This window comes from Cupressus sempervirens, chromosome 6 (genome assembly GCF_028749045.1).
Source record: "Cupressus sempervirens isolate cs-2001-9-10 chromosome 6, ASM2874904v1, whole genome shotgun sequence".
Classification (NCBI taxonomy): Eukaryota; Viridiplantae; Streptophyta; class Pinopsida; order Cupressales; family Cupressaceae; genus Cupressus; species Cupressus sempervirens.
In genome coordinates this window covers 205,188,989-205,211,353 of record NC_143123.1, presented here as the reverse complement: position 1 = coordinate 205,211,353, position 22,365 = coordinate 205,188,989, and the positions used below count along the sequence as shown (strand labels likewise).

Sequence of the window (22,365 nt, the reverse complement as noted above, 5' to 3'; positions counted from 1 at the left end):
TGTATGCATATGTGTTTTTGATATACATACATACATACATACATATATATATATATCTATATACATACATAAAACTCAAAAACCACATTATTGCAAAACACATCTAGCAGTGCTAGCTGAATGAGGGTAGAACCAACCAGGTTCTCACAGAGATGGACATGATCCACAATATCTATTTTAAATGGTACTTGAACGAAGCATGATTCAGACTATAATCTTATGCTATTGCAATAAAAGTAAAAAGACAATTATTTAAACATGATAATTAAATATCGTATGTACAATCTGTAATTACTTTTTGCAAATTCTTATAAGGATATGGAGTTCTATTGGAAACAAATGTATAGCCTAATGTAAAATCAAAGCATAAACATCAAATACACAATAAAATTGTAAGTTGATATGGCTCAAAATGACCTTCCAAACAGCGCTCAGTTCTTATGTAACATTCTGTGGCAGCGGACTTGTTCCTTATATTTAGCTGCAAGAAAAAAATAAAAAAATCCAAACATTATTTTCTTACATATTATCAAGTATCAAATAAGACATGCCTAAACCAAGTCAAAAATTTATATGATTCTAGTAAACAATGTACTCAAAACAAAAGATAAGCTACACTACATATGATAGCAATCTTGTTTTGTAGGAGGTAATTGTGACAAGCATAAGAAAACACTGCCATGTAGGACGATATTTAAATGCTTGTGCTTCTACAAAGCATCTATTGGTAATTCTTAATAGTTCATTGAAAAATTTCAGCAAACTTTATTAATGCATCTCAGGCATCTATTTCCTAGTACATCTAATACTTTCATTATGTGGTCTCTCACTTGCATCATAAAAAGGAAGACGATCTAGTAAAAATTGATAAGCCTACCTTAGATCAAAAGGAAATTGTGTAGTGAAACATCAAAAGTTCTATAAGAAAAATTTGTAATGCAACATTGTCACTACTAGGTAGATTATCGACAAAAGTGTTCTTGTAATGAGCCACCTTCTTCCTCTAAGAAAAATTAGTCAATTAGTGAGTCAACATCCTTTATATTTCATGGTATAATGTCACATGGTTTGAATTGAGTGTTTAATACATTGTAGTCCTTGCCAAATTGTTTTATCACTATTCTCGTAAAAACCCTAACTGGCAAACTGATATCATTTGTGTGTTTTATTTATAAAGTTGATACTCTATGTATACTCTGATAGAATTATTGGTGCCAGTTAACAATGTTTCTAACTTCCTTTGTTTTTATGTAATTTCCAAAACATATAAGAGTGCAAAGGAAATACTAACAGCACAACTCCAAAAATTACTTATAATTTTAAAGGAGAAAGGAAAGACATTTAACATGAACCGAATTCCAATATTTATTTAATAATGAAACCTGATTTCTTCCATAACAAAACCTTTGCGTTGCCGGCTGCAAGGAGAACCCAAAATATATACTAGAGATGGCTTCTTAACACAACACTCCCCATTCCCATCTTCAATGCAAGCCAAAGACACCACCGCACCAATCTGCTAACAATTTGTATTGCTCCTAATGCAGGTCGCAGGCAGAATATTAATAACGTCGAGCCTAAATGGAGATCGCAAGATAAATCCAAAGTGCCCAGTCTGTTGCAAATACTTGCCCAGCCCAATTTCATTTTCAGCAATCTGCCAACTTGCAGATATGGCGTCAAGACTGATATCAAACCCACACGCAGGACTAGTATTGAAAACGGCAGTCCATATATGCCCAACTGGATCTTAATTCAATTGCTATGTCTTTAACAAAAATTCAGTCAACTTTCTTCAGAATTTTCGTCTCCTTAGCCATAGTGAACATAGTAGGAGAATCCAACAAAATATCAAATCCACTATACTTCAGCAGTGGAAAGAAAACACTTCTCAGAAAAAATGATGAACAATAGAGAAGTAGGGCAAACTTAGCTATACCTCAGCAGCAGGAATTTTTTTAGTGGCTATTATTCGCCAATTGGCTAATATGTCCTGATTGGGCTATAGAAATTGGCTAAAAAAACACCGTATACTAGTTGACTGGTTCGCCCAGATTTTATAAAATACGCATATAGTGGTCGAAACGTTCACCACTATTATTACATAATTTCAGTTTGGTAGTTGGGTTGTTCGCCCATATTTCTCTTTAATGTTTACTCTTATTCGCCACGGAATTAATTGAGTGTCTCTTTCGACAATCATCATTCGCCAAATTCCCATTTTTCTATGTGAATTTTTTAATTTATGAGTGACACTGTACTCCATAGACAAGTACAACTTACCTTGATACGTGTCAACATTCCGATGACTACCTCGACAATTCTTCTTCCTTCAAGAAATGTTGGCCGAAATTAAACCTCAACCATTGATCTTGGATCATCAGACGGTCTAAGTTCTCAAATAATACATTTAACATAATTACATTTCAAAACATAATTCGCCATCAATATTAATAATTTTATTAAAAAAAAAATTATTTTCGTCATTATTTTATAAAAATTGTCTAAACTATTAAAAAATTCGCCACCAAATATCCATTGATTGATGCATAATTCGCTAACACTATTAATTTTTTTTTTCACCCAAATGACATGTGATTTGCCACAATTTTATAAATTTTGGGAGGGGGAGCGGGGGGGGGTTCCTTAAAGTTATCCCTGCTCAGCAGCTAAATTGAAAAAAGAATATCCAAACCCTTATACATCAGTAAGGGCATATAGTTTAGAACCTAGGAAAAAGCCACAAAGGCACAAATTCAAATATATAATCAAGCGTGCCTTTCCCAATGAAATGAGCTCTCATTTATAAGCTTTTTGTTGGCAAAAGTTTCCATAAAATTCCACTTCAGAAAATATGGAAGTTTCCCAAAATAACTCAACACTAGAAACTTTCCAACTTGCTTTTTAGAAATATCTCTTTAAGTCATTATTTATAATAATATGAACATTATTATAAATTATAATAATGCAACTCAATCAATAAATAAATAAGAGCTCATGTAATTATTAACCTGATCAACCGCAAGTGACAACCAACTGCCAAACCATCCACTACGCTGCTAAAAATAACAACTAACTATAATAGACTTACTAAAATAGTAATTAACTGAAACCCCCAAAACACCCTGTCAGCTCACGAGGGTCATTATGATGAGCTAGCTCAATCAACTACACAGACTGGCCAAAAACGGGCAAATTACAATCCTCCCTCTTTGAAATTGCTTGTCCTTAAGCAATCTTGTATAAAACAAAAACCTCCACTGGGATCCCACAAGAAGCAAGTGATGTTCGCATCCTTACTAAACCAACTGAATGCCAATGCCATCATCAGGACCCATAACATAACCTGCAACATGGCACTGAATATCTGTGCTGATGATGTAAAAGCTAGAACATCACTAACTAGCGAATTCCTAGGAGATCTCAACACACTCTCTTTCATTATGCCTACCCAATCATCCTGTAAACAATCCAACTTAGGCTCAGGTCAACTCTGTACTCAGTACAAATCCTAAACATGTGAGTCAAATACCAAACTATAATTACAGATCATAGTATAAACTCTATCATCACTATATATCTTCATCGACATCCTCATGCTGTTGTGATGACTCGTCCTCAATCATATCAGTGTAAATCTACATACCACATTTCGCTGCTCCCTTTGGCCTCAATGTACAAGTATGACTTTTAGAGAAAGGCCCCTTACACCAAAAGCAAAGCTAACACCTGTTCAAATCCTCTCTAGAAATATCATCAGACCTTCCCATTGACTTACTCTTGTCCTCTACAACTAGTGGGGGCTCATCATCGATCGGAGGAGCAGAAGATTTTGAACCAACCTTGCTTTGAGAAGAGGACTCCAAGTCACATGCCTTCCTCATCGCTAACTGAAGAGAAGATGGGTCCAAGAACTTCACCCATCCACGTAGTGGCTCAATGAATCCCCCCATGAATAACATCACTCGTCTGTGCTCTGAAATATCATAAACCATGACCGCAAGCCTCTGGAACTCATTGATGTAGCTCTCCAATCCACCAGACTGCTTCAGCTGAGCCAACTCACAGAAGTACAGCTCTGGATCCTTTCTTTCAAATCTCTCAATCAAGCGATCCACGAAATCCTAGTGGCAAATGATCCGATCATGTCACAAAGAAACCAACCCATGATACCACCAGTCATGGGCAACTCCATCCAAGTGCAACACTCCAAATTTGATAGCATCTACTTCAGACATAGGATGCAAAGAAAAATATGTATCGAGCTTATGAATCCACGCTTGAGCTATAACTCTCCTAGTTCCATCAAAGTGCTCCAAAGTCATCTTACTAGCAACTTGTTGTAACTCATTCTATCAAGGTTGCTGTCTCTCAGGTCCTGGCCTCACTGTGGAATGCTCCTGTTCCTGAGTCAGGAACCTATCAAAATTCAAATGATCTTTAATCCCCTTCGTAAAGCATCCCACTCCGTAAAGTGTGCCAACACATCATCAGCAAAAGGAGTGACCTCAAGCTAAATACTGACCACATCCATCTCAAGTCTCAGAAACGTGGGCCTCCACAGTTTATCATGAGCGCCAGTATGTATGTCAGCTCTGTCAGCAAATCCACCATGATCCTTAACCCAAACCCGATCTGCATCTTTGTACCCAACACCATCTCGAGTTCTATCCTCAACTCAAGATCTATGAGAACCAACATAAACATCTCGAGCTCTCTCCCTACTTCATTCTTGAGGTAATGCTATCTGCTGTAGAGTATTAGACAACTGTTGCAGTACATCTATCTTTGTTGTTGCCCGACAGCAATACTCCTAAATGCTTGCAAAGCATCTCTATCAACCTCAGCATCTGTGGGTCATAGTCCAATGCCACTAGAACCACTCATACTACAATCTAAACCAAACTAAGTCTCAAGTTCTCCTTCTCTAGGAGAAGAATTACGTCCTTTTTGGGTATAGTGCATACCCGGCACAAATCTCCTATCATCAACCATGATAGAAATGTCAAATCAAATACTAACTAAATTGAGCCCAATTCCTACAAGCTAGTAGGAAACTGCTCTGATACCACTATAAAAACCCCAACAGGTTCCTAATTGGCGAACCGATATCGTTTGTGTGTTTTATTTTTAGAGTTAATACTCTATGTATACTCTGATAGAACTATTGGTGCCAATCAACAATGTTTCTAACTTCCTTTATTTTTATGTAATTTCCAAAAGATATATCCAATTCCCAAGTATGTGAAAATAGGAAATTGGATAAAAATGCAGCCGTACTGGTTTACCTTTTCCCATGTTGCATGAGATACTCTTTTGATAGAGAATTGTTTGTCGAACAAACACCTGTAATGTCCAAAGAAGGCATCTTGGACTCTCCTGTCATGGAATTTACTATTAGCCAAAGTGATTTGGTCATAGTATTCCCAAATAGGTACTTGAAGATGATCTCCTTTGGTAGAAAGACCCGAAAATGATCCCATAGTAGCAGCAATGTAAACTGAATAAGAATTCATGTAAAAAGGTATTGATGTTCCTACATTGCATATCTGCTGGCAGAGGGCAGTACTAATAAGTTCTCCCAAAAAGCTGTGTTCTTTGTTCTCTCTAATTTGAAATATAAATTTATACATCCATGGCTCAAAATTGGAAGAATCTTTAAGACCACAGATCTTGCTAAGAAGGATGGTGAGATCCTTGTATTCTTGTTTAAAATTTGACCAATGAAGAGTCTTTGGCCACCTGGAAAAATTGCTTCTTTTGTTGTCTAACCAGTAAAAGTTGACATACTTTTGATAATTGCTCTTTTGCTCATTCCAACAAGCCAATGACGATTCTTTGGTCAAATCAGCACATTTTGATTTGTAAAGAACTTTGAACATTTGTTTAATAAATTCAGGGTCAAGGCTAATGATAACCTTGCTGTCAGCATCTTTGATAGTCCTTGTCTTAAGAGTAAACTGCCGTGCACATCCGTAAACAAAGTCATGTTCTATAGCCGTCATGGGAAACGTAGACACCAAGTGGATGTTGCTTTTTCTAATATGTTTTATTTTATAATTAGCTGGAGCTTCAATTCTTTGTAAAAAATCAGCCATGTCTACATGACCAATCTTCGTGTCTAACACATTGTCCAAGACAGATGTAACTGAAGAAGGAGATGCATGAGCCAATTCCTTATGATATTGATATTTCATTTTGCCTTTGGATTTGGATGGGGAGGACATATCTTGTGCTTGTACTGCAACACAAAAATCCCAAAACATAAATATATCATCAGAAGGAATCTCCATGCAAGTGAAGTTCGGAGCAGTAGTGAAGTTTTGAAAAAGGAGTGACTTTCAAAGAGAAGGCATATGCATATGCAATGGAATGGAAAGTGAAATGAAATGAACAGAAAGTGGAATGAAATGATATGAAAGTACGACAATGGAAAACGGAATGGAATGAAAATGTGCGAAGATGAAATGCATGAGAATGCGTGCAAAGTGAAAGTTGCTGATTTCAAAAGTGACTTAATGTTTCCGAAACATGCATATACATAAATGCAACATGTAACGGAAGGTGGAAAGTGAAATGAGATGCAAGTGCGAATGAAAGATACACTTTACGTCTACATGCGGATGAAGGATAGCATGTAAAGCATGTAATGAGGTGGAAACATGTACTTATTCATGTAAGCGCGAATGCGTATGAGAAGATGGAATTGAAAAATGGAGGTAAGCTAATGAGTTATATAGTGACTTTTGGAGGAAAGAACTCAAAGTACACAGAAAGTGAAAATGAAATCTTTTTGTCTTTTCAAAATATGACTTTTGACCAAAATCGGACCTTTTGGATGCAATTACACGTACGACATTTCGTGTAATTGTGTCGTGTAAATGGAAGCGAAAAGTGAGATGGATGAAATTGGAAACGGAAAATGAGATTACATGCATGTGCGGTTGGCGAATGAGATGAAAACCATGTAATCGCATTTGTTGGATGAGATGTGAGATGGAACGACATAAAAAAAGAAAGTGAAAAATGACAATGCTTTCACATGTAATGAAAGAAAAACAAGTTTTTGGGAAAAAACTTGCAACTTCTCCAAATGGAGAAAAACCAACAAACAAGCACACAAAACAAAAACAAAAAGAAAAACATACCTTTGAAAACAATTCAAAACATGTCAAGATGCAATGCACTCCCAAGTTTAAATTCGAATTTGGGACTTGGGGAAGAACCAAAAACATCAAAATGAAAGAAAACTTCATATTTAAAGGAAAAATGCATATTCTAAGGCAAAGATTTTTACATATGGCAACCATTCAACGATTTCATGCATAAAATCAGCAAAGATAAGCATGAATTAAAATGCAAGAAGGAAGAAGTCCACCTACATGAAGAATAAGTGCCAAAAATGAAGGAGAAAGATGCTCTCTGTTTAAAATCTTCTTCAAAAATGATGAGAACTTTTCCAATCTTGTAAATTCGAATAATCAAGGGCAGCAAACAAAGAGATTAATTTGAAGATGCCAAAACGTGCCCTAAATCCTCTCCCTTTTCCAATGTTTTGAAAATTTCAAATTCTTGAGACGTTTTTTGCAAAAACATCTTTCTTCAAGATTTTCAAGCAAATCGATTTGGTGTTTAAAATCCAAAATAATGATCACAGTGCAATGTAATCAGCTAATAAGGCCAAAACGAGTTGATTCCAAGCAAAAACGTTTTCAAAATTTGAAGATTTATGGAGTTTTTTGCAAAAACGTGCACTAGCTTGGGAGATTTAAAAACATTTTCTGGCTCATCAAACTGATTTTTTATGGAGGCAAAATGATCACCAAGACAAAACGCCTTGAATGCAAGAGATTTCATTCAAATCCATGGAGAAAATCTTGAGTTATAGCCAAAATCGGATTCTTTGGGAGCAAGAACACATTTTCTTCTCAAAATAGGACATTTTCTTCTCAAAATAGGACATTTTCATGACCATTACATATTTTAAAACATGTATTCATGCAAAATCGGATCTTTTGGAATCTATTACATGTTTTAAAATATGTGCATAATCTCACTTTTTGAAGTGCACTGCATATTTTAAAATGTGTTGATAGGCAAAATCAGACCTTTTGAGGCCACTTACATGTTTTAAAACATTTCTCACCTTTTTGATATATAAGCACAAAAACTCTATTTTTCGTCTCATTGCATCAAAAATGTCTACTTTCACAAGCTTTTGATGTAATGGCATGAAAAGTCTCCTCAAAGTGAGTTTTTGTACTTTTCATAGATTTTTACATGCATTTGCACATAAAAAGTCCATTTTGAGGCATTTAAGTTATGTATTTCACTTAAATTTATAAAAATATTATCAATATGGGTCAAAAATAACATTTATGCATCATATTATTCAATATAATACATAAACATTATGTTAAAGTGACATTTAGATAAGTATTTGATTTTAAAATCAAAAATTTAAAATGTAACTATATTGTTCTATAGTCACTTTAAGTGAAAAATTTAAAAGTAACTCAACTTAAAATTATAACATAAAGTGCACTATAATCACTTTAAGTTATAAATTTAAAATAAAAGTAACTTCAAAACATAACAAAAAGTGAGTAAAATGTTATATTTTCAAAAAGTGAATGTCAAAATAAAAATATAACATCATTTTTTTAATTCGTGTTTTTGCACCTAAAATGTCCACTTTTGAGGCACTAGAATGGGCATAACTTTCGACTGAAAACTCCGATTGACCTCTAGGTTAGACCGAAACGAAAGGAAAATCGAAAGGCATGACATGAGAAAATCTAAAGGACTAAAAACAAGCAAATGCAAACTCAAAAGCAAAGAATAGACTATGAAGGCTTCAAAAATCAAGCAAAGGCTCGGCAAAAAGCAAAACGAAAAAGACTTGACAAAGGCCTTCAGTAAAACAATTTGATATTTGAATTGAAATGGATCAATTGATCAACATTAAGCAATTGAAAATCAAATTCAAGTTTAGAGAAACGCGAAATTAGCTTGAAAAAGTTTCATGCTGTTACCAACATTTTGTGGTGACAAAATGCAAGACAACAAGCAGCTAAATTGCAAAAGGATCGTTCACGGATTTACCCCTCTATTACTGATTTCTTTGTGACAAGGAAGGATCCTTATCCTTACCTTGTTTTTTTTTTTTTGCTTCCATTTCTTCTTAGCCACCGTTTGGTGCTACTGCTTTGGTCGGCTCTTCTGTTTGTATGCTCAGTCTCATAAACCTTTTTGATTTTTTGTGGGCATTAATATTATTATCTTATCTTATACATCAGCAAGGGCATACAATTCAAAACCTAGTAAAAAGCCACAAAGGCACAAATTCAAATATATAATCAAGCATGCTTTTCCCAATGAAATGAGTTCTCATTTATAAGCTTTTCGTTATCAAAAGTTTCTATAAAATTCCACTTCAAAAAAATGGACGTTTCCCAAAAGAACTCAACACTAGAAACTTTCCAACTTGCTTTTTAGAAATATCTCTTAAGTCATTATTTGTAATAACATAAACATTATTATAATAATGGAACTCAATGAATAAATAAATAAGAGCTCATGTAATTATTAACCTGATCAACTACAGGTGACGACCAATTGTCAAGCCATCCATTGCACTGCTAAAAATATCAACTGTCCATAATAAACTTATTAAAAATAGTAAGTAATCAACTGAGACCCCCAAAACACCCTGTCAACTCACAAGGGTCGCTATGATGCGCTAACTCAATCAACTGCACAAATTGGCCAAAAAGGGGGGCATTACAATTGTCATTTGGATGACAATGAATGTGGGTAATTTGATAGGTGGGCACAAGTGATAGACCAAAGAAATATCTTATCTGAAAATTTTCTCATTTCAATGTAATGTACAGGTGGAATTTTACAACTAACTTTTAACTTTTTGAAGAATTTAGAGATGCTTTTTACTCTTATTGAATGTGGCCTTCTATTTTATTGTATTCTACAACTTAGTGATAAGTTTTTTATGACTCACCAAAATCTTATCCTCTCTTAAACAAAGTCTTGTGTATGCTAAGATTGCAAGAAGATCATATGATGAGTACAAGGTTTATTTAATGTCAGGTCTTCACTGTGGATAAGCTTAGTGGTTGATGTGATTTGTTGATGATCACAAGGGACCTTACGTATATTTGCTCAGATTTATTTCAAGTCATACTAGATATTGGAGCTATCAAAAGGTTTTGCAATGAGGTATTTTTGGGATTTTCACAAAATACATGGAATGAAAGGGTATTAGAGTTCAAAGATTCTATTCTACTCCTAATGGCAATGATAACAACATATAGTACTTTGGTGGACAAATTCCTTAATTATCCTAGCTCGGTTTGCCAACTTATACTGAAACTAAATGTGAACTACTACAGTCTTCAAGGGTTATGCAAAAGATCTTCATAATACTATCACATACACCATCATAGAGAACAATGTAGATGAATGATACAAGTTAAGCATACACATGAAGGCGGTTGAGGCTAACTTTGCACAACAATTTAGAATAACTAAAACTTCAAAAGTATGAAGTTTGAACCAAAGGAATTGATCAAAATGCTATCATTTTCTCCATTGCAATCACAACACTTTATCTAATGAGCTTAATCTAAATGAGGGAATTAAGAGAACAAGCAAGCACTTAATCACATCAAGTATTCACCAAACTTCAATAAAAACTTTATAGTCCAAAGTTCTCTTTATTACTTTTAACAAGCTTTTGTTTGTGGATTCAGCTTGTCCATTTCATTGTGGATGATAAGGGGAGGATGTTGACCTTGTTATACCATATTGGTCACAGAACTTTATGAGCTCCTCTGACCTAAAATATTTTGCATTGTCAGTTACAATCTTCTGTGGGCACCCAAACCTTGAAATAATATTGTTTAGAAGAAAATTATTCACAACTTTACTGGTGGCATTCCTTGTAGGAATAGCCTCTACCTATTTTGTAAAATAGTTAGTAGCCACCAGGATCCATGAATAACCAGTACTAGACTTGGGAAAGATTTTACCTATAAAATCTATAATCCATTGTTGGAAAGGTGCCTGGACTTCAACAGGTTTTAATGGAGTATTTCCAGAAAACTTCAGTTTTCCTACAAATCTCTGACAAGCATCGCATTTTCTAACCAATGGTTGAGCATTTTTGAACAGAGAAGGCCACCAAAATCTAGCTCTCATCACTTTGTGGGTAGTGGTTTTAGCCATGTAATGTCCTCCATAGACCCCTACATGCATCTCATCCAATGTCTCTTTGGATTTGTCTTGATCAACACATTTCAGTAACACTCCCTCAAAGTTTCTCCACCATAAAATGTTTTCAACAATAATATACCTAATGGATTGTAACTTTATGCTTCTTTTCTCATTATTTATGAAATGGGATGGAGTTTCCATGTATTGCAACTTGCAAGTAATATATGACATTTGTGTACCATTCACAATGATCCATATCACATAACCCTGATCTTAAATCATCTACTATAGATTTACCTCATTTGCAACCAGGTTTGATTAGGCCATAAGCTTTGCTAGTCCTTGACCTCTTACCAATTCAATAATCTAAATATCAATGTTAAACTCTTGAATCCTATTGATCCATATGTACCTTCTACCAGACACTTCCTGCTGAGAAAATATATCTTTTATAACTGCACCAGGTACAAATGCAATAACAATGGCACCCACCAAATAACATCTAAAGGCCTTGACAACTTTTACCAAGGCATACGCCTATTTTTCATTTATTTCATACTTTAATTCAGCAAGCTGAAGGGACTTGCTAAAAATGCAATAGGTTGTTCATACCCTTCTTCATACTTCTGCAATAGAACTGCTGCCACAGTATGGAAAGATGGAAAAGAAAATATGTGCATTGGTTTTGCATAGTTAGGGGTCCTAAGGACTGGAGCATTATTTATAGTTGTCTTGATGTTTTGAAAGGCTTGTGAAGGCTCACCATCCCAAGTGATAACGGCTCCCTTTTTGAGCATTTTAGATATGGGCCTACTTATTTCAGCAAAATTTGTAACAAACCTTCTCAAAATTTACTTGCCCAAAGAATGATTGTATTCCTTTCACATTCTTTGGTTTAGGAAATTTATCAATGGCATCCACTCTTTCAGGATCTATTTTCACACCATCCTTTGATACTATATGTCCTAACAATCTCCCTTCTGTCACTCCAAATGTACACTTTTTTGGGTTCAATGATACTCCATATTCAAAGGCTTTGATAAAAATATTTTCTAGATGTTTACAATGGTCCTCAGCCTTCTTGGAATATGTTGTGATGTCATCTTGATACACTACCATAAACTTGTTAATATAATCATGGAAAGCTACATCCATAACCCTTTGAAAAGTTGCCCCTACATTTATTAATCCAAATGGCATTCTCACATATACATAAGTACCTCATGGAGTTGTAAAAGTTGTTTTAAATTTTTCATTTTCTTTTACAAGGACCTGATTGTATCTTGAGAATCCGTCCATCATAGACATCAATTCAGAGCCAATCGCTTGTTGCAGAATGGCTTCCATGTTTGGTAATCCATAGTTATCTTTCAAAGAAGCAATATTTAGGTTCCTGAATTCTACACATAACCTATGTCTTCGTTCTTTTTTCTGACAGGCACCAAATTTGATACCCAAGTGGAATGCCTAATTGGCTTGATTATCCCTCCATCCCTCATCTTCATTAACTCTTCTTGCATCTTAGGAGCTAAATTGGGATTTATTGGTCTTTTCTTTTGCCTAAAGGTTTAACATTTTCTTTGAGTGGTATGACATGCTGGAATAAATCTTCTCTGTAGGCCTTAAGGTCATCATAAGACCATGCAAAAACATGTCTATACTTTCGTAGTAGACTAATTAGAGGCTTTCCGACCAATATAAACTTTCTTTGGGGCTTTAGAAGTACCAAGGTTTATTTCTTCCAGTTCTTGGGGTTTATGATCTCTGTTTCTAGATTTCAGCCTATCTTGGTTATCAAACATGTTCTCTAAAACCACTAATCCTTTTGGGTACTTTATTGTTTTTCAATTGTATAATCTCCTAACCAAAAATTGTTTCCTCACTATCTGTGGTTTCAATTAAGGCACTACAATCTAACTCTTGGCCATGGTATTTATCTTCACTTGACAAGAAATTTAAAATGTCTCTATCATCCTCAAAGACTTGCCAATGTTCTATGTTATCAGGTATTGAAGGCCAATTTTGTACCTCTATCTATGAAATTCTAGAAAATGATACATCATTAGGCTTGATAGCTACAGTTGCCAATAGATCAGCCATTTTATTTTGACTCCTTTCCATCCAAGAAATACCAAAAGCATCAAATAACTCAATCTGATCCCATATAGCATTTTTGTATTGTTTCAATCTCTTATTTTTTGAAGCATAAGTTTCCCTAATTTGAGAAACTACTAATTCAGAATCACCTATAACATGCAACTTTATGATTCCACGATGAGTTGCAACTTTCAGTCCCAATAAGAGGGCCTCATACTCTGCCATATTATTGGTGCATGAAAAATTTAATGTGAATGAATATTTGAATATATTCTTTTCAGGGGAAACAAAGATCACTCCTGCCCTCGAACCCTCTTTAGAACTGGCTCCATCAAAGTACATGGTCCACGGAATGGGTGAATGCATACAACATTCAACTTCATGTGCAATCACAACAGGGAGTTTTTCAACTTCCTAAATAATCAGGTCAGCCCAAAATGCCTTTACACCAGTATCGAGAAAACAAGTAGAATCCTTATCAATTTCATCTCCCAAAATATGATTGACTCTTGGCTCCCTATTCACCCTAACAACTTTATTACCTATATGAAAAGTAGCATAAGATAGGTCACACTGTAGGCTACCTCCCATAGTAGCGCTCCATTTTATGGATAGCAGCATCCCATAATGTGGAGGAATATCAACCACAAGGACTGACATTGTCAATTCTACATCAGGGTATGCAACTATCTTTAAAGGTAATGCATTGATGGTACCTATAACAAGCACTTCCCTAGCATTTATACCTCTACATCTGCCTTGTTTGGTGTCTACTTTCAGACCTAGGGCTTCCATGACTTTGAAAGGCATTATAGTATTTGAAGCTCCTGAGTCAATCATGCAATTCTTAAGAGTCTTCCCTTTTATAATCAAACTAAGAAAAAATGGGTCAATATCCTCTAAATAAGCCACAGATGAATCATCTAAGAACATTTGAGGGATTTGGGATATGATGCCACTATCTTCAATTACCACTGGGGTTTTCTATATGACATCTTGTTCAACAGTATTCCTACTATTACCTATCCCACCCAACCATGATAGGGCTTTACTCTTATGTTCATCAATTTTAAATAATTCAGACAAAGGTATTTTGATAGTTATTTGAGATAGCATGGATATCATGTCAATTGGTTAAGAGATAATAGGTTTTACAAGAAAACCTGGAGCTGATGTCTTTTGAGTAGTAGACACAACTGCTTGCTTAGTAATATCAGGTCCTAACTTCTTCTCTTGCATACCTTCTTTAATGTCTCATTCATTTGAAATTGGACCTTTTTTTTAGGCTCCCATTTCTTAACCTTACTATCTTTAATCTTTGTTTTTTCTAAATTGTCTTTCTTACTGTTATCCTTCATCTTATGTGTAATATCTTTAATGAAGATACCAGAAGGTTTACTAGCCTCATTGTTCACTGTTCTATTTCTCAAACTATAATTACTATGAACTTGGGAAATCATCTCTGCAGTAATTCTATCAATCTCTTTAGAAGGCATTCTCAAATTTACATGATCAACATTTGAGGATGTAACGCATACCTTATCTTCCTCATAATTTTCGTCATCTAAGAATATTTGTTGATGATGTAATTGATAAACATCTCTGTCACTAGCAATATCATTTCCATGTTCTTCTAGGTCAGAATCTTCATAATCATCAAACATACTAACCATATTACAGCTTACATCATCATGGTAATTTTCTTCTTCTTCCTCCTCATTATGTACATTCTAGTTTGTAGCGAATGACTGAGCAACCCCACAGTAATCTGATGAGTGAGGCAATTGACATATGATGCACCATGGCACATCATCATTTATATTAACAAAATTCCTTTGTAGAGGATCAGGGGTACCCTTCTCTTTCACATTTTGGGTCTGATTAGGAAATGGTTTACCATCTTTCCATTGGGTAGTATAAGGATAATTTTGCATCCTTGGTTGTCTATTGAAATGGTTATTGTTCATTGGAGCCTTTTCACCAACATTTGGTTTGTGTGTGTGAAGGTTGGTGGGTTCATTTGCTTCAATAAGTCCAATACCTGACCTATAGTGCCTTCCTCAAGCTTCTTATTTACAGAAGATTTACCAATTTCCTTTTTATTGTTCTTAGGATTGAACAACTTTGGATCGTCTCTCCTTCCTAGCTTACTAAATGTTTTTTTATTGTTTTCAATGTTCACTGCAATCTTGTAAGCATCCCTTAAGGTTTTGGGCTCTTTATCTCTCAACTGATAAGCCAAATTACTATCAAAAGCATTGAAATATGTTGTAAGGCACACATCCTCATTCAATCTCATAACCTGAAACAATTTGTACATTACTTTTTGAAACCTTATATTGAAATCAAATGTAGATTCATTAGGGCTCTTTTTGATATTGTTGAAGTCATTCAACATAAAACCAGCATTAGTATTATCTCCATATTACTCTTTGAACAATTTCTCTAAATCACTCCATGAACTAATAGTATCATTTCGCAGTCTCCTATACCAATCCCTTGCATCTTCAGGTAATGAGTGTACAAACAATTTCATCACCACATCCTCATGTTCAACTTCAAAATCATTCAGCATATCTATAAATATTCTCAAGTGCTCCTCACCAGTAACTGCATTGTTTCCAGAAAACTTGACAACTTTGTCTCTTAGATCAAATGATATTGGATGTGGAAAACCTGGGATGCCTAAGAATGACATTTTTCTATATTTTTCCATGTATATGGGCTTCTTCTGAAAACCAACAACATTGGAGGTGCTTGCTTTATTGGCCTGATTATGGACAACATTTTGAGATTGTTGTATTTGAACAGTAGGAATCTAGGTACTAGTGGTAGATGATGAAACAAGGGCAGATTGAGACATGGTCTGGTTGGAAACTACTGGTCCAAAAGCAGGTAGAGAAGTTGCGGCTTGGGTGGAAAAATTAGGCCATGAAGATAAGGCAGAATTGGAATTGATAAATTGAATCTTTCTCCTAGTTTCTACTGCCTGAGCTTCACTCTCAATCTTCTCAAGTTCTTTTGCAAGATCCTCCTCTTTTCTGGCCTTTTCTAGGTCCAGATCTAGTTTGGACATGGGAGGGTTTACAGATTTACATGGTATAACTTGAGGTTCATTAATTTGGATTCCTACAGCCTTACCTTTTCCTTTATCTGTGGGTTTCACAACAGGTTCTACATGGTCTACCTGGACAATCTTATAGGGTTGAACTTGAGATATGACAATTTCTTGCCTTTGGCTTATGAGTTTCTCATGTTCTTGAACCCTAGCTCTCAAACTATCTATATCCCCAAAAACATCAACATGAAGTACTGAAGTTCTTTCCTTCAATTTCTTATTCTGATCCTTTAGGGCAGCCATCCTTCTGAGCAAATTGTCTCTCTCAACGAGAGCATTCATTGTAGCTTGTTCTCTTTCCTTGTCCAAACGAGCACATTTGGCTTCCTCTTCTGTAACCCATTTCTTTAAGAGTACTATTTCTGAGTATACCCCTTTTGGATCTGCAGAAGTTGCTTTTGAATCAGCAGGATCATCTGGATCTATAAGATTTGTTTCTATATATGGAACTACTCTAGGATTAAAAGGATCCTCCATGACATTCTTATATCCAAACCTGTGATTCATTTTTCCTATCACATCTGGTCTACACAGTGCATCTCCCATTGAAGAAATATTCTTGTCATGGTAAGCCTGTTCATCTTGCAATGGGGTACTAAATATTCCTCCTAAGAGCCTTGTGGTCTTTGATTTAGAACTTAATGAGGAAGATTCTCTCCCTACCACTAGCTGGTATTGGGAGTTTACAGATACACTACCTCTAGGCTTCCAAGTAGGATTTGTATCTACTTTCTTGTTGTTTTGGTTCTTTCTACTTTCTAGCACCTTGGGGAAAATCAGCATACAATAGTACATTAGGATTGGCTCTTGTATAAGCTCGTGTACTTTTCCTTTTCTCAGCCATCTATGGGAGTTATTTGTCGGTAAGTACTAGCCTCAAAACCTTGACTGAGTCGCCACCCTACTCTAGGGAAAATATATAATGCAATAACTCGTTGACTCAGGGAAAATATCAGGAGGCAATATGAATGAATTTGACATTCACAAAGAAACCAATCACAATAAATCTTGGACTGTAACTCTTGCCTAATAGATAAGACACTTTATAAGGGTTGTATACGTCAGTGTACACCAGCGGTACTTAGGGTTTTCTCTTCTCCTTTTAAATTCACAAGGTTTGTCACTAGAAAAGTCCAACATAATCACGAGTAATTTTGACAAAATATATACTGACACAACAAAAGAAACTACAGTAAAATTAACATATAGGCACGTGTTGTACAACTCCCCAGCAGAGTCGCCATTCTGTTGGTCTTTTTACACTACTAAGCAACAAAATTCTTAGTACCAAGATGATGAAGATCACAAATACCCTAAGGATTAGCTACTCCCTATAAACAGCTATATGTTCTTTAGATCTGGATCCAACTTCAACAAAATCTAGAAAGATTTTCTACTCTTTTGGCTCTGCAAAACCAAGGCGAGTGCACCTGACGGATAAAAGATTCACAACCTGATATTACATTCATTCCTTCTATAACATTTACAATAATAACCATCCCCTTATAGAAAATTGGTCACAATTCGTCTTAGATCTACAAATAATTTTGGGCAATAGCAACTAACAAAGACTCAAAGATTAGATGTAAAAAGGTGATGCCCAACATTGACATTCTTCAAGCATTAAAGTAAAATTTATTAAATTTCAAGCTTGATGCTTATTCATGGTTTCTCTAGTCATAGACTGAACTTAGTTAATCAGTGCCTCATCCATTGGGCTATAAAGTCTATCCAATTTCTTGACCTAATTAATCGCATTATAATCAATGTTATCAGCAATCCTCACTGAAACTCATTCTTACATATATCCTTCCTACTATTTGGAGATCTTATTATATTCATTGAAGGATTTACCTAATTCATCAAATTAAAAGCAATAGTGAAATAATATACAATTTATCCTAATTGCATTCCACTGAACAAACTTTGCTTATGCAATCTCAAGATAACTAGATAACAAAAATGGAGACAAGATTTAGAAAGAAAAGATATGGGGATAGTTCATCTTTGTATTAATTCTTTTTGAAAATTATATAACAACTGGAGTAGAACTCAAAACAACTAAAAGATAAGACACTATGATCTTGTAACATCAATGTATTCTCAGATTTTGACAGAGAAAATACATCATAAAATTTGCACCAAGAATTGGACCGAACCAAGCTTAGTAAAAACTAAAATTTATACAATGACTTGGCCCCTTTCTCTAGCCTTGGAATCTCACTTATATAGTGTGAGATGCAACAAGCTTCAGGCATAGAGAAACTGATAGCTTTCCTTAAGACAAAAAGATATTTAGATTGTCACTGTCATAAAAGACAAAGATTTGTGCAACAAAAAGTCTTTCATCATGAATATTCTTTAGTGGGGACCACTTTTTGTTACACCTTTTTTGCCAAGAGGAGTTTATGATTGGCCTTGTTGTTGTTGTTCTTCCCCGGAATGTGTGATTACTAATCCTACATGTGGTGGGCCTCGTTCTGGTAATTGCAGGCTGAGCTAGACTTGAGGTATTCCATCTGTGTCCTCATGTACTTACAAATTAATAGTCACCATCGGTTGTCCTATTGTCAAGTCATCAATTTGGGGCTCTATTTTGGTAACTGCAATTGGTTTCTTTCCCTTGTCCTCTTCTTTTACTGATGTGTCAATTATTTGTACTTCATCCTATTCTATTTCATCATGATCAGTTTCACCACATTCTAACTGCCTTGCATGAATGAATTCTGCCATCCACTTGTCAAAAAGTGTGTCATCTGGCCAATCAAAGTGTAGAATATCATGCTGCTTCTTCATCACATACGCTCCAATTTTGTCAATCTCAACAAAATCTTGCCTCAAAGAATCAAAGAATGACTGAACTTTTACAACATGTTCAGTTGTGGCTGCCCACCATGCATTTCCCTTTTCATTTATGACCTTTTCATTCAAAGGCACAATAGATCATTCAATTCCTGGGCCCATTCCTCCTTTTTTTTCAACTTATTCCTTTTATCTATAGCATGTGAAAACAGTTCAAAGTTAATACTCTTATACTTGTCAAGATAACTTTTGATCCTTCTTTGCAATGCAACTCTCTTATCTTCAAACTCTGATATATCATTAGTCAAAATCACAAGTTTTTTCTATATGCTCATAGGATAAACTAATAACAAAAAAACATAGAAGAGTAAATTCCTTATTTCTTCTACTCCATTTGTTGACAATTGGCATCAAGGCATCATCGCTTGCTTTCAGCTCTTCCTAGGTATTTACTACCTTTGTTAACTGCTCAGAGAAAGTTGGCCAATCAATTTTATTGACTAAATAGATAATGGCTTTCCTTAACCTATCCTCATATTGGATCTCCAACTCTACATGCAATGCCCACAATTTACTCTTTTCTTCTTCAACATCCTCTTTAGTGTAATACTGAGGTCTCAGTGGTGTGTCTTGAATCTCAATAAGAGGAGTGGATTTAAATGGCTCTACTGGTGGATAAGGATAAGTGATTCTAGGCCTACTAGATTGCCCTTGGTGTCCCATCAATTTATTTTCTAGTTCAATCCTCTTTTGAACTTCTTTATTATAAGTAGCTAGAACTTTCTCATACTTGTCTTGTAATTCTAACCTTTCTCTTTTGTCTCTCAGAGTTGTGGCTAAGGTGAAGTTGGCTGATCCAACACCTAACTCTGGAGCCTCTTCACTAGTAGTTTCCTCAACTCTTTTCACAATTAAGTTTCTAATTAGGCTGGTGTCATGAATCTGGGAAGAGCTAGTCCTGGATCCTTTTCTCATTGACCATATTACTAGTGCAGCATGGTCTTCACTGAACTTGGCACCTTTCATTTCTTTCTTCCCTTTCTCCTTTGTACTTAATTTCTTTGTGACAAAATAAAAAATCATTGCATCTGCAATGTCCCAATTGGGCAACAGCAAAACCCCAGATGCTTTTATCATTTGCCTCCCTTCTTCAAGGGTCAAGCTTTTAAACTCTTACATCATATCTTCCTTTATTTGGTTTTGTATGTCTGCCTCATCCATCTCGGGATACTCTGTTTTCAATTTACTACACCTTTCTTCAAACAACCCAATGTTTTTTAGCCAAGCAAACTGATAGAAGGCTTTGGACTTAACAAAATTATCATCAGAAATGAATTCTTGGCTGGCCTGTTCCATCGCTGGGTCCAACTCTTTTCCTCTATAGTCTGCAACAGTTAACTCCAAGCTTGGCATTGGAGGTTCCTGGGGATTTCCTTCCTCTAATTCTGATGTAGTAATAAAAATTCCCCCTTGGGATCCCAACTATTCCACCTACTCCTTAGTGAGTTGCTCATCTCCTATGTGTAATGGGGATTGGGTAGGTGAATACTCCTCTATTTGAGGTACTTGTTCTTTTTCTATCCTCTGCCTCTTGGGCATGGGCTCATCAGGTCTCTCTTCCAGAACAGCATTGGTTGACCCTATTATTTGCTTTCCCTTATCAACTATGGCACTTTTATTTTGAATTATATTGTAACCAAGTCTCTTTTGAACAGTTAATTGCCCCGATCCTACTGCAAGGGTAAAGGACAACCGCCTCATGACCTCTCAGGCATTTTCTGGAAAAGAATTAATAAAGAATAATTTTTTCTCATTCATGACTTCCATAATCTCAGGAAAAGTAGTCATTAGCTTATTCAATTTATCTACCTCTGTTGTTGCATCATCTAGAGGCTTATATTTATTATCAAAACAATTAATGAATTCCAGAACCCTAGAATAAACCCTCCACTTCTCCTTTTTTATCTCTTGCTCTTGCAAAGAGAACTCGTTCCTTATTATATCTTCAGGGAAGTAGGGTTGATGCTCTTTTGAACCAGTTTTAGCTCTTCGCCTGAGCACATCAAAAAATCCCTCAGTATCACAAAAACGGGCATGGGATACAACCATTTTATACTGGTCCAAGAATTTGTCAAGGAACACCCAACCACCCTTAGTGATTATGAACTACTGAGCTATAGTACAAGTGGGAAAAATTGAGCCCCTAGATCTACCAGTCAATTGTGCTTCCTCCAATCCCCCCATTTGCCACAGCATTTCAGCAATCCCTACTTTCAAAGGCACTTGATAGGGTAGTACATGGGGAGTCCCTTGGAAACAGTAAACCCTTAAAACTGTAGAAACAGAGTAAGGTATAATGTCAACCGAGTTGTGGGATACTTTCAAACCAGAAGGATTATCCATAGGCCTCATAAAATCCAGCAATGCCTTGGGGATTTTGGGATTGTCCCTCAATATGAGGCTTCTCAACCTGGATGCAAAATATCTAACAAATCTAACAAAGCTAGATTCCTCTGCATCCCGGGTCATATCTGCACTCCATAACTGGACTGGCAAAGCCTCTTCTTTATACCCTCTGTTCAAAACCATCTCTTTTTCAAAATAGGCAACCCCTTTAAACAAGAACATGTGCATCAACAATGAATAATGACCGAATGTCTTTTCCACCTTTCTCTTTGCAATCCCATTTAATCCTATATGGATTTCTTCTACTATATAAGAGGCAAAATAAAAAATGATGTCCACACCAAAAGAAGAGATTTGTGTCATCATGTACATGAATTTTATTGGCATGACACTTTGTTCATCCTCACCAAAACCCCTACACAAGGTCATATAAATATCTATAGCCCAGCTAGTGAAAAATTCCTTTCTAAAGGATTCTTTAGTCAATGCTGTAACAAAAGTAATGTTCCCAATTGTGGCAAGGTGTTCTCTCAATGCACCTTGCCTAATTTGATCTTTCTTGGACAAGTATTCTTTCTCCAAACCATGAAAATCAATGGGTTCATGATAATTTGATACTAGCTCCAGACCAAAAACCTCTTGAATTTCTTCAACATTAATCCTTATCAGAGGTTCCCCATTTACTCTTCTTACTATCCTGGTTATGGGGT

At 35.5% G+C, this 22,365-nt stretch overlaps 1 protein-coding gene across 1 annotated transcript in view; it reads right to left on the bottom strand.

Moving 5' to 3' along the window:
* The window catches only part of MSH4 (MUTS-like protein 4), a 342,254-nt gene that overhangs the window by 106,539 nt on the left and 213,350 nt on the right, over positions 1-22,365 (bottom strand). Inside the window, exon 15 of the mRNA XM_089789754.1 lies at positions 418-481. Within this exon, the coding sequence (XP_089645880.1) occupies positions 418-481 (64 nt within the window). The remainder of the gene's footprint in view (positions 1-417; positions 482-22,365) is intronic.